This window comes from Glarea lozoyensis, assembly GCF_000409485.1.
Source record: "Glarea lozoyensis ATCC 20868 chromosome Unknown GLAREA7, whole genome shotgun sequence".
Taxonomy (NCBI): domain Eukaryota; kingdom Fungi; phylum Ascomycota; class Leotiomycetes; order Helotiales; family Helotiaceae; genus Glarea; species Glarea lozoyensis.
The window spans coordinates 1,914,554-1,927,630 of NW_007361002.1; the positions used below are offsets into that span (position 1 = coordinate 1,914,554).

At 49.5% G+C, this 13,077-nt stretch overlaps 5 protein-coding genes across 5 annotated transcripts; 1 reads left to right on the forward strand and 4 right to left on the reverse strand.

The window, feature by feature from the left end:
• Nucleotides 1-323: 323 nt before the first annotated feature.
• Nucleotides 324-1,279, reverse strand: GLAREA_01800 (uncharacterized protein; the record flags this gene model as incomplete). Its single annotated transcript, XM_008089016.1, has 2 exons — nucleotides 324-782; nucleotides 953-1,279. The coding sequence occupies 2 exons, from the start codon at nucleotides 1,277-1,279 to the stop codon at nucleotides 324-326; spliced, it is 786 nt and encodes a 261-aa protein (XP_008087207.1).
• Nucleotides 1,280-2,755: 1,476 nt separating this feature from the next.
• Nucleotides 2,756-3,442, reverse strand: GLAREA_01801 (uncharacterized protein; the record flags this gene model as incomplete). The annotated part of the gene is made up of 3 exons (XM_008089017.1): nucleotides 2,756-2,915; nucleotides 2,965-3,196; nucleotides 3,247-3,442. The coding sequence occupies 3 exons, from the start codon at nucleotides 3,440-3,442 to the stop codon at nucleotides 2,756-2,758; spliced, it is 588 nt and encodes a 195-aa protein (XP_008087208.1).
• A 2,432-nt stretch (nucleotides 3,443-5,874) lies between these two features.
• On the reverse strand, nucleotides 5,875-7,156 carry GLAREA_01802 (uncharacterized protein; the record flags this gene model as incomplete). Its single annotated transcript, XM_008089018.1, has 3 exons — nucleotides 5,875-6,300; nucleotides 6,364-6,554; nucleotides 6,598-7,156. 3 exons carry the CDS (start codon nucleotides 7,154-7,156, stop codon nucleotides 5,875-5,877), a joined length of 1,176 nt encoding a protein of 391 aa, XP_008087209.1.
• A 71-nt stretch (nucleotides 7,157-7,227) lies between these two features.
• On the forward strand, nucleotides 7,228-9,437 carry GLAREA_01803 (uncharacterized protein; the record flags this gene model as incomplete). The annotated part of the gene is made up of 2 exons (XM_008089019.1): nucleotides 7,228-8,305; nucleotides 8,356-9,437. The coding sequence occupies 2 exons, from the start codon at nucleotides 7,228-7,230 to the stop codon at nucleotides 9,435-9,437; spliced, it is 2,160 nt and encodes a 719-aa protein (XP_008087210.1).
• Nucleotides 9,438-10,297: 860 nt separating this feature from the next.
• Nucleotides 10,298-12,478, reverse strand: GLAREA_01804 (uncharacterized protein; the record flags this gene model as incomplete). Its single annotated transcript, XM_008089020.1, has 1 exon — nucleotides 10,298-12,478. The coding sequence occupies one exon, from the start codon at nucleotides 12,476-12,478 to the stop codon at nucleotides 10,298-10,300; it is 2,181 nt and encodes a 726-aa protein (XP_008087211.1).
• Between the last annotated feature and the right edge of the window lie 599 nt (nucleotides 12,479-13,077).

A 13,077-nucleotide genomic window follows, 5' to 3' on the forward strand; every position in this document is an offset into this window, starting at 1 on the left:
TGCGAATAACATCATCCCATCCCACTAGCACCGGCGCACTCCGAGGATATCCTCCTTCTTCTCCGTACTTCACTTCATTGCCGTGACAGTGAGCTCAAACATCCTTTCATCTCGACGATGCGAGCACCCAAACTGTCTTTCCTCCCTCTCTTTCCTCCCTCATATTTTTTTATTTTTCTCACCCGAACCAGATCCAAGGCCCAAGTATAAGAGGACCAACCCCCTCTCGAATCACTGCTCCTCATCGCACACCGTCATTCTTTTGAGAATGAGAGGTGGCGGTCAACAGAGTTGTCCTCGGTGATGTTTGGAAAAGGGGTTTGCTACGAGTCGTCGCTTAGGAGAATCCAAGTTTCTGGTTCCGATAACCCGTCGGTTGAAGGCGTCGATGGTTGTGATGATGAGTTGATGATTTCCCAGTCTTGGTATGATTGTGGTCGTGGTGAAATGATGGCTGATGTTGTATTTGATTCCCCTAACGCCGGTGTAGCTACCGGTAGTGACTGTGGGGGATCAATAGAAATGTGAATTTGTGGAACTGGGCGACGATGTTGAATCGTTTTTATCGGTGTCGTGTTGGTTGAAATAAGTTTCTTGATTTGGTTATCTTCACTCAGACTCGAGAGAGAAAGATGTAATGGTAAAGAAACCCAAATGGAGCGTTGTCGTTTTGGAGCCCGTCTCTTGCGAGTACGAATTGTGAAGAGTGGAGATTGTTGTGAGACTTCGAGATTGTGATTCGATGAAGTATCATCATGTAAGATCCCCAAACGATATAACTCCTGGCGAGAAGGATGCGTAAGCATACATATATTCTGCCTGACCTAACGCCCGACGCCAACACCTAGGAAATGGAGGGATGAGGTGTGGGTTGTGATTGTCAAGGATCGATATAATCGATGTCCCCGAACAAACTCATCACAACATCCAGCATAGCGGGACAGAGACTCACGTCGTCGTCAGGACATCCACCGTATAATGTAAGCTCCCTCTCCAAAGCCTGTATCTTGTCCATCTCCGCAATTGCCTGCTCTTCAGCCTCGCGTTCCTTCCAACGTTGCCATGTCTGATGAACGCTTTCTCTCAACATAGGAGAAGGGCGAGCTCGGTCGGATGGAAGAGACACTGAAGGGTCGTAAGCATCGAGATATCCTTCTGTGAAATCCGATTTGATATTTGCTTTGCGATTGACGGTCCGTCGAGTGCGAGAACCTGGACGTTCTCGACGGCGATTTTGACGATGGGAGGGAGCCAAAGTACTCGAATTCATTAACACCATGATTGCGAGTTGTTGCAAAGCTCAGATGTAATGTGTTATAAGTAGTAATGTAATAGGTAGTAACCTACAGGGTTGAGTATGAGGAGGGCTGCGATGCAGAACGGAATAGAAAAGTCACAAAGGGATGAGAAATGCTTTATAGCAGGGCATAAGTGAGAAAAGTCGTCGAGTCATTATTGCCTGGGACATTTTCAATGTCACGAGCCAGTGACTCGATCGGACTGGCAGACCAATGTTTCGATTCCTAATGGTGTGATAGGCCGATATCGTCGTCGATGGAGTGACTCACGAAAAGCACGCGAGAAAACGACCGCGCCACACATTCGGGGCTATGGACCATGCGACGGGGTTAGTTCGGTTCACCGAGAATTTGTGTAGAAGTGAGACATTGAAATATAACGAGAGCTTAACAAGCCCTGGAATTGCATTGTTTGCGGGTGAATAGATGCCGCTGAAAGAGCCTCGTAATGTGAAGTCGTACTTGAACGGTGGCGAATGTGTGGCTATGCCGTTGAACATGTCGTGTGGCGCTTCCAGGTTTACCTAGGTAGCCCGAGGCAATGGAATTGGTGAGTCTTGGCAAAGATACTCTCCAAGTCACGTGAGAACGCGCGCGCTGCGCGACAATGAAACCGAGTTCTACTCTTGAATCAAGTAAAACAATTCGCTATGTTGTTCGGGCGCTTTTTGGAACGATGACTGTATCGGCTAGTGAATTCCCAAAACTAACGTTGGCGCTGTGGTAGCCTACTGCTGCCTCTTCGGGAATCAACCTCAAACTTCACGAGGAGTCACTTCCCGGTTGTCATCCCAACATCGTTTTTAAATGGACCAAATGCGGAAGGGATATTATATCTTGAAGTGAATTCGGTGAGGGGTAAAGTGAATTCGATGAGGGGTAAACTTGGAGTGGGCCGAAGCGAGACGTCGAGCTCTATGTCATCAGACAATGAAAAGTCAGGTCAGCGATGGATAACCTCAAGTCTCAAGAACGAGCGCCTTCAAGATCAAACAGTACTAGGTAACCTGCTATAACTTTTAGTCAAGGCCGTTGTCTGATATGAACTCCTTTCACTCTACTCCTGGGCAGCGCGTCTACCTGAATTACTGATTTTGATGTTAAGAAAACTAACTGGGAGCCAAGTCATGCAGCGGAGAGCGACCTGTTGGCACTCGGCAACCTGACCGGTCATCTCGCCGGCGCCGGAAAAGCTCGTTGTGTTTTTGGACGCGAGATTGCCTGCAGTTGGACAATATGACATGATGATGCTTTATGAGTCAAGAAGAAGATCTGTAGACGCATATGAGTGGGTCGCTAAAAGGATTTTCTAGGAAACTCTTTGCAAATAACTGTTCCCCTAATCCATGAGCTCTGCAAGTCTGGTACCTCCAAATTGCTTATCATGTATTCTGTCAAAACCCTTGACTGGCTGAGGTGACTATCTTGGATCCGTCATTCGAATCCATGTATCCATCTTAAGCAGATATTCCATTCACGGTAGCCACGACAGATGTTGCATTACCAGCTAAGTGACAATCTGTTGAAGTATTCTCGTGGGTAGGGAGTACGCAGTCAAGAGCTAGGTTGCAATCGATGGCAAAATATGTGAGAATATCATATGGAGGTGTGAAGTTGCTATAACTTGCGTCAGTTATCTTTCTCAGAATTGTCTTGGATAACCAACATGTCATCTCGAACCGAGTGAGCTAGATTGAGTGTAAAGTTGCCAAATGTAGTATAAGAAGCCGAGAAGCGCATACGGAAGGAGTTGTCCACAGCAGTACCAGCAGAATTAGGGCAAAGAATATAAGATGAAGGGGGATTGGCTATGAGAACACCGCTGGCAATGTCGACCTCGTCTTCCCATGTTTGGGCGCAGTGGGTATAGGTCTCGGAGTTGTGGTCGAAGAACTTGACTGATAATGTCAGTGTAATACGCGAGCATAATTTGGTCCATCTTATTTACACTTGAATGTTCGCTTGACTTTGGTACTTCTCGGGACTGCTTGGGAGGACGCAGATACCTCTGATATTAAGAAATTCTTGTGGTCTATGGTTGCTGAAGTCCCGATGTGGTCCTCGAAAGATTTGCTATCACGCGTAGTGGCGGCAATTGTAAGAGCGACGGTAATCAAAGCGGCAAGAACTCGAGAGGAGCCCATGATCATCATGAATTTGATTTCAAGAAATAGGATCGTCTTAATATGGCAGCGAGATTGAGAACTATCAAAATTAGAGAGACGCAACCTGATGGCTGCTTTGTGAGTGTTTTGGCTGGAGAGAGGAAGCGAGGACTTGACGTGATTGAGCTTTCAGAGAACTCTTTTGTCAACAAACGGCTGAGACGATGAAGATAGAGTAAAGAGATCTCTGAGAACATTCACGTTGATGGTAAACTTCCCAAACTTCCACAAACCGTTACTGTCCATAGTTGCTAGATCGCGCCTGCTGATACTCCGTCAAGTTGCCCGGTTGAAAGTAATTTCCTCGCGACATTACGCCGAAGTCTTTCCTTTAATTGCAAGGGTAGAGAGAGAATCAGAGAGTATTGGGATGTTGATCAACTGCGACTTACCTGGCTGGTCCGTGTTGATGATACTCAGGATATTATTGATTGCAGGTTGCCTGGTTGGAAATCTTGCGCCTGAACCTACGAATGATCAATTCAAGAAGCACAGCCGTACATACCTGTCTAGACACCCAGACAGCAGCTTTCGTACACCGAAATGGGGAAGATAAGTGAGCAGACACCTCTGAGGTGAGAAACTGCGGAGAGGCCCACCGTAGCTCTCGAGCAAGATAATTGATGGATCTCTGTACGCAGAGCAACAATGAAAATCATTTAACCGTCCCTTTCAGAATATCCTGTTACAGATGTCGTGTGACTCTCAAAAGTATAGCCACTTAATTTCGAGGCAGTGAGATAGCAGTTTGATTGTCCCACTATGGGAAAAAACTGAAGCTCCTTGCAAAACCTCTTCGACTACCAAGAACGCGCAGCTAATCGGTGAGGCATCTCCAGTGTTCAACTTGATCGTCCCAATAGACTTCATGTACAATTACATGAAACACAATCTACCAAGACGATTGCTCGGATAGTCGTATGTCAGTTGAATCCTTCGACGGGAAAGACCCGCACAGAGGGCTGTGTACGCATGTGAGAAAATCATGCAGCCAAACCACGACTTCTCACAAGCTTCAATTTCCACCATCCATACTTGTTTACCAAGGTTGTGGTATGAGTGCAACCTCAATGTATGGCATATTTGGTAGCACAGAGACCTTTCATTTCCAAGCAAGACGTAAGTTGCCAGTTCGACGTTGGACAAAGACCCAGTCTCGTATAACCAAGGACCCCAACTATCAATTGGTAAATGAAAATCAATGAGATACCCAGGTATACATACGCTGCGACCGCTGAAAAACCATGAGCGACTGGCAGTCAGATCACCTTTTCCTCGGTCCGTTCCCGCGGTCAGCAATTGACTTTGCATTGCATCTTCTAGACACCTCAGTCACTCACGGGTTGTACTCTCATAGACCTGTCGACCAATACGGGTCATTGATTGGATATAATTCAGTTATTGAGCTGGTGAAGCACTAGTTCAAACGTACGTTCTAACACAAGCCCTTTCCTCCTATCGGCACCGTCTTCCGAATGTCTTGAAAGTTTTGCATGAGAGAATCCTTCCTGAAGGATCAATAGATTAACTCGTACAATTTGTCGGGACCGGTACTTCTTTGGCTAGAGTGCCATCAAGTCGTCGGGATAGAGCTGCATGATTGTAACTCTGCAATGAGGCTGGGGCCAACGTGATGGAGGTCTGATTATTGAATATGATGGAAAACTGGGAAGAACGACTCTGCACATTTTGATAGAGCAAGTTTTTTGGTATTGATAGCCCCCATGGTGGGGTGTAATACTACATTGTATACAAGATTCAAGCTTCAATTGTTGTTGAGTTGTGAGAATTGGGGCGCAATGTTGTTCATTCCAGCAAAGATCGTCAGTCACGGGAAGCTCCCCCTCGACCTCCACACAATTGAAGCATAAAGCTATTTATAGCCAGTCCTCGCTTACTAGAGGGGCAAAGCTTCAATGTCGACAGCCGGATCATAATATTTTCTCAGGTAACACAATGGCTCGCAATTGGCTTCCTCTGCCGGCTCATATTGCTTTCCATTGATGGCGCAAAGATCGCTGATACGAGCTACGGAGTCAGTTTTAGCAACTCATGGCCGAGTACGCAGCTGTCCCGAGAAGGCGGTGGCAGGAAGGGACAGGAGGATGCCATGCCGACGTTCACTGTCTTTGGAAATGGTTCTATGGTAAGCTATTCATGCAGTTAGTCCGGGTTTGCTGACATTAAGCTCAACAGGGCCCTTAGCTAAGAAAGTCTCTATTAGAACCATTGACGAGTAAGAATGGGTTCAAGCTGATATCTGGGGAAAGCTCCAACGGTTCTCGAATTGAGCTAAGCGATGACATGAGGCGGTTCGTCCGCTATCTAAAGAGATCTGCTAGTGGGGTAATTGATAGGTGACAGCGAGGTATGTATGGGATGGATGGATGGCTTTGAGCTATGTAATGTAGCTATGTAATTATGCCATGAATTTTGACCTCTCTTGGCGCGATCATGACATAGCATTGTCTAATGTTTGATGCCATCGCCATCCCTCTTCCCTTTGCTCCCTTTGCTCCCTTTGCGCTCCCCCTGGCAGAAGCGAGTGTTCTTCCAACATCCCCGATCCGGCCATTATCTTCTCCTGAGACCCCAACGCAGCGCGAACCCAGTCTGGAGAGATTGACGAGCGGCAGATCTCGACTCAGCCCCAATTCTGAGCCTGTTCGCATCTTTGTTCTCCTCATCCACGAACCAATCTGAGCCCATCCGCCAGTCAATTCTCGTCCACCGATCTTCGACTCTAATAATATCCGTTTGACTCCTGGTCCGAAGCTCCCTTCCTTACGCGAGACACGCCAACTGGCAGCAGCAGCTCTCCTCGTCGCATCGCCGCGCTGCTAAGCCCAAGAAACAATCTTGTTTCATTGTTTCAAACACCATCTCCGTTGCGTCCTTACTCGCTGCTGCTGCTGTGGTGGTGGTGATTGTGATTGCGCTTGCTCTGCTTTGCGTTGCTTTCCGGGCGGTCCTGGGAGCTGTTGCGCTGCCACTCCCTGCGTGCTCGATTGATGCGGCAGACCACCAGCTCCAGCTCCACGCTCGAGAGGCCCCTCTGCTTCTGCATAGCCAGCAGCATCCAGCAGCATCCCTCTGCTATATCGTGAGCAATGCCCTTCGGAATCCACAAGCACAGTAATCGGTCCAAGCAGGCGTTGAACGATCAGTCGTCGCATCCAAGCAGCCAGGGCCAGCCCAATCCTTCGAGTGCCGGCGTGAGTGCCAGTGCCAGCGAAGGTGCAGCGGTTTCCCCAAATCCAAACAGTTTCGCTTCCGCCGACCGCGACGACCATCACCAAGGGCCACCGCTACCACCACCGCCTGGCCAGGAACACCATCTCCAACATCACCACCACCCCCTCCCTCCTCCCCCTCAAGACGACCAGCAGCCCTATCCTCAAGCTCCCTCGACGCTCGCTGAGTCCCCCGATCCTCGATCCTTCCAACATTCTGCCGGCCCTCCTGCGAGGTCGCAATCCACGCGCTATTCATCAGGTGGCTATCCCCCCCAGCATCAGCAACAAAGCCAGCACCAGCACCAAAACCACAACCACGGCCAGGGTCTCCAGTCCCAATTCGGCGGCTCTGTCGATAACCTCCTGATCGACCAACACCAGCAATACCTCCATAGTCAACAGCAGCACCAGCAGATCTACCCTCAGCCGCAGCACCTCCAGCAACAACCTCAGTCATCGCGCGTCTCCGCCCCCGCACCTCCCCCCGCAGAACACCAGCAGAAGAAGAGCAAATCAATATTTGATCGTATGCGAGCCGGTCGAGATAACCGGCTGTCCCAAGAGCTCAAGTCTCCCCCGACCTCATATACCAACAACTCTGGTCTGTCCCGCAGACTGTCGAAGCGCCAAGAGAACCCTCCGGCCATTCGTACGGTCCAGCAGCAGCAGCAACAGACCAGTCCACTGGAGGACAGAAGCCTTCACTCTGCGCGCCAGTCAAGGTCCCAATTACCATCGCCGCAGGAGAGCTCAGAGCACAGCAGCGACATAGATCCGTTCCAGATTCAGGAATCTGACCAGGCACACCCCCAACACTCTCCGCAAGAGATAGGCCAGCACCAGACGATTCGAGCGGTGCTTAATGAACAAGACCCAGCTGTGTTTACTCAGAGCGAAGACGACCATTCCCAATTTGCTCCTGCCCCTCCTCCGCACTCGCCTCACGTTAGCTATCATCACCATCCCGAGTCCGGAGCTCAGGGCCAATACGAGCTACAAAATCAGACTCCTCCTCAGCAGAGCTACAACTTGCAGCCGGGCTTTAACTTTTCAAACGACCCTTATCGTCAACCAAATCCCGAGACTGTGTCTCAGCTCTCACACGATTCCCCGATAGAGCAGGTACAGGAGCAGCAGCGTCCGGCCTCTGTCCAGTCGAACGGACAATCGCCCACAAGCTTCAACAATCGCTCTCAGTACCCCGATCGTACAACGTCCATTCAGGGCTCCCTTCAAGCTCCTCGTCCGCTCTCCCAGGTCGCCGGTCCGATGGGTCCACCTGCTGGGTCCTCGCAGCAGAATCGCAGGTCAAATACGGATTCGAAGAGCCTGCAAGGAATGAACCCAGGACAACCAGAGTCAAGAGAGGGTGGCTCGAATCCCCCAGGCTATTCCAGAGGGTCGACATTTCCAGGCAATCAACCCCCACCTCCTGGGTTAAGCCCACTACCTTCAGCAGTTGGAACGCAAGGCCAGGGACCCAACTATAGAGGAGGTCCTCCCCAACGGGATCAATATGGTAACACTGGTGGAGGAGAGCAGGGACGAAGCACCCCGCCACCACAACCGCCGGGTCAAGATGTCGCTGAAGCTTATAAGGAATTACGTATGTATTCGCACAACTCAGGTTGATCATAATATTAATAGTCACCCTAGAAATCAAGTACAAGAAAGTCAAGGGCTTGTATTTCGACAAGACGGCTCAGGTCGAACAGCTCCAAAATACCTTAGCAAATCAAAGGCTTTCACAATCGCGGACATCCCTCGATGACAGCGAATATATGACAAGATTTCAACGATTAGATGGTGCCACAACAAATTTGGCTTTTAACATTCGTAAAGATTGGAGGAGTGTGCCGTCATGGCTGGCGCAGTCTGTCAACCAAGATGCATTAAAGATAGGCAAACAGGAAATGACTGCGGTGGGTCGAGCATGCATTGCAAAATTTCTCGTCGAGCAAATTTTCAGCAAGACTTTCCATCCTGGTCTGGAGACAGGTTTGAGTTCTAGTCTGAAAACTGTGGAACAAAATATCCGCCGATTTTCGCCCATTCTTAATAACCAGGAGGAGTCGGATGCTTTAACAGCTAAGGTTGTGCAATGGAGGTTGGCCACCTTGGAAGGTCTAAGAGACGTCTTGAATTCGCCTGAAAGCGAAGAGCATCGAAGAGACTTCTCGCGAGCTGCCACAACGAATTTGACGGCCGAACTGATAAACTACCTTCAAGATCCAATGCCCCCTGGGATTGAAGATAGTGCGCATATGATTGTTGAATTAGCGGTCAGCATAGCTTCGAATCTGCCGTTAGAGAGTCGTGATATTGCCATAATATATCCTATGCCAGGCGACCAGCTGCAGCCATTCATCATGAAGGTGGAGACTGGCATCCCACCACTGGAAAACCCAGGCGCTGATTGTGATGAAATCGACGGTTCCAGCACCGGCAGTGGGGATAAGGATGACGTTCAGAAAGAGAATGAAAAGTCTAACAAGCTTCATAAAGATAAACCTGCCAAACCAGCCGGAATGCTGCAGACAATCATGGGTGGTTCGAATACCACTGGCAAAAAAACGAGTGCAAATCCGCAAGCCGGAATGGAGGGTCAGGGCCCAGGAGATGCGAAGAGTAAATCTAGCGATGATGGGTCACAAAGGGTACGGTTCGCTGGCTTCATAGGGGTGGAAGTCAAAGGAAGACAAGTTTTGGGCAAGGCACCCGTGTGGACGCTTGGTTAGGTCACGTTGGACGTATGCGCAATATGAACTGTCAGAGGTGGAGTCTACAACATCCTTCTCACTTGTCGAGATGCTTCCAAACCTTTTGGCCAACTCCTAGCGGACGCGAATCCTGAAGAAGCAGATTGGAACATTTACGTTTCTGCAGGCTGGATTCTTGGATAATCAGCCTTCAACCCATCTACAAAGCGAGCTGCGAGAGGACTGGATGGGTGTAAAATGGAGGTTCTTGTTGAGGGACAATGGAGACGCGGCATGCGGGCCGCGGTACTTGATTTGCTGGAAAATGGATGATGAATATGTTCTACGAGGTTATGAATTCATATTAAAGAGTACTTATACCATTTAGGCTGGGTACTACAAGTAATACCAATATCAAATCAGATACATATCTGATGATTTTTCTTCTTAAAAATCTTGTTTGAAGAACTTGAGTTAAGCTCGCTTGTGGAAGGGAGTTCATTTCAACGACTGGGATTCTTAGAAGTCAAGTTATGTCGATTTGAGACCAGAGTTTTGCACATCGAGCTCCACGCCGCCCGTTGGTAGTACGTAAATTATTTTATTCTTGTATTGAACAGAACTACCTATCTCTCTTCCAGAACCACAAAACCAGACATGACTTGAATTTATCAAAAGGTATAACATTCAACTCCGTCGCTGATGCAGATGCGTCGCTGTACAATCGCTTGCTCGCTCGCTTGCTCGCTTATTTCGTCGACAACAATCAATCCAAGTGGATGCTTGAGCAACATTCCACACAAATGGCCTACATTCCATCAGGCTTATAACATCAACATCTCCATACATCTATCCGTCCATCATAATGCATATCCTTCAAAAATATCGGGTATAAAGACTCATCCCCAACCTAAGTGATCCAGCGTCCCTCTCGCATCAGCAGTACTCATCCCACTGACACCCAGCGCCCTAACCTGCGACCCCTTCCTCAGCCGCTGCAATCCAAGAGCGACTTTCCAACTCTCCGTGTCGTCAATGACGAAGACGTATTTCTTGCCCTCCTGGTCCCGGATGCTCGCGCGCAGGACGTGGAGTTTCGCGGCTTTCAGTTCTCCCGTCTGGTAGAAGACACCATTTTTGTCAGTTCTCTTGTTCTTATGTTCAGCAGCAGGAGACGAGCCAATGGAAGAGCCGCCGTAGGCGGAATCAGAAACGGAAGAGCGATCATCAACAGAACTTGCGACAGAGCTAGCGGAATATATAGAAGAAGAGCGAGAACGACAGTTGTTGCTGCAGAGTTGGAGCATTTCGACGAGCAGCGCGTCGGTCTCTTCTGGGGTGGCAGATTTGTCTCTGTCCATACCCCACAATCGACGGACGGGATTATACTTATGAGGTGACGGACTGGAAGCAACGCGAGCAGAAGCAGAATTGCCAGCGGGGCCCTGGCGGAAAGAGGGGCACCATACCTCTACGAGTTTCATTGTCCATGCTTTGACGTCCCATTCTCGTTGTGGGACGTCACGGACGTCGTCATCGATGAAGAGACCTTCTGTTGTGATTCTTAATATCAAACCGTCAGTAACGGTGCCGACGCCGGACACCAATTGGGAAGTGGGAGTTTTCTGAAATGCGTTGTTAAATGAGTACACTGCTTTGATGACGATTTTGTTAGGATCCTTGGTCGTGTATGGACCTCGATGGGATGGAGGAGGAGTCGTTCGTGATGTGGATTGGGAGGCGGCGTATGAGGATTCGGAGTAGACAGATGAGGGCGCCTTCGCGTGCATGGGTCTCTTGGGTTTGTCATAAGGTCGAAATGAGTAGGCATCGTCTTCGGTTCCACGATATGTCTTTGCCGTTGGCGGTGGAGGTCGTTTCGTTGGCGAGGGAGGTTGTGAGCGATTTGCTGTGGGGGATGGCGGCCTTCCCTTGGGCCAAGGGTTGGTCTTCTCCCCCACTGCAGAAAATGCGTAACTGCTTCCCCTCGGAGTTACACCTTCTACCTTCTCCTTCTCCGCCTTTTCCTTTCTCAGCCTCTCTCTCTCAGCCTGCAATCGTTTGGTTTCTTCTTTCCGCTTCTCCCAAAGCTTGGCTTTCTCCAAATCCTTTTGTCGCTGCAGGTCTTTAGCCTTCTCTCTTTCCTGCTCTTCAGCCTTTTCTTTCTCCCGTTGTCTCTGTTTCTCTTCCTCTTTCTCTCTCTCCAGTTTTTCTTGGAGCTTGACTCGTTCAGCCTCTTCTCGTAGCCGCTGCCTTTCCCTTTCCCTCTCCCGTTCCTTTTCTAGTTCCTTTTCTACCTCGGCCTGAATTTTTGCTTTGGCTCGCGCCTCCTCTTCTTTCTGTCGCCGCTCCCGAGCATCTCGTTCGCGTGCCTCCTTTTCTCGTGCTTCTCGTAATTTCTTTTCCAATTCTTCTTTTCGTTTCTGTGCTGCCTCCCGAGCCTTTCTTTCCTCCTCCTTGCGCTTGGTATCTTCTCTCGCTCTTTCCCATGCACCCTTAGCTGCACCTTCTGCTCCTGGAGTGTGGCCGTTGGCATTGGTGGCTCCGGGAGTTGGTCCCCCTCGTTGCCAGCCACCCGTTGGTCGTTGCCCACCAGTATTTCCAGCACCCGCTTGTGGACCTGATCTTGGAGGTGGCGGAGGGGCACCACCAGCGGCATACCCATTCTGCGTATTTGAATGAGCATTGGATTGTGGACCTCCATCTGCATTCGGTGACTCCCCACTTGCACTTGGGCCACCACCTGGTCCGGGGCCCCCTTCAGTTTGTGTTCTCCCCAATGCCCAGGCACCCACGCCAACAGCTAGAATAAGGAGAATCATCCCCATGCCTCCAGATCCTTTAACGCTATCCCACCAAGCCTTGACTGCCGGTGCCAACGCAGAGCCTATGACGACCAATATGAGTGCGGACGCAAAGCCAGCGGCGAAGCTGTTGGTATTTGGCTTCATTGACGGTAGATATAAGAATCCAGAGCCTGAGGCGTGTGGAGGTATTATGAAAATGTCGTATTTTCCTGGCGGAAGCCCAGAGGATTTTGGGGCCTCGCCATGAGGAGGCGGTGGAGGGGGTGCGTTCATGGTGGTTTTGTGGTCTCAAGACCAGAAAGTTTGCTTGTCTGCAGCGCAAGTGGTTGGTGTATCACTGCCTCTGTCCAACGTGTGTTCGAACAGGTCGTTATGATCAATTGATGTATCTCGGATGGTCGTGAAAGGTATCGTAAATTCGTCTCATAAAACTGTGGTCAAAATAGTCAGCGAACGAACACCTTGTCGGATATTAGCAATCGGGAATCTGGAGTAAACAAACTGTGGTTTGGGGATCGTAGGTGCTATTAACAGACAAAACGCCGGACACCTATTATACAGAAGTTGAAGCAAGCACAGGATGTAATGAAGTCGTCGAGAGAATTTTTTGAATGAGGGCGGTATGGATGTCGAGATTAGGTGTGGTCAATAATTGCGAGGGTTGTGCACTCTGTTTACTTTCGGCCCACTTTTCTGATTTTTGGCTAGTCTGATTGGCAAAACAGCGCCAAACGTCCGCCAGCTTCTTCCAATCTTCTGTATGCACGTCGATAGCACGAACGGCCGCGTCTCCGAGTCCGCAGTATTCGACGCCTCTTCTACGTCTCAGACCGTTCTTCAGCTTGTCGCAGAAACGGCCGCAACAGAAAATA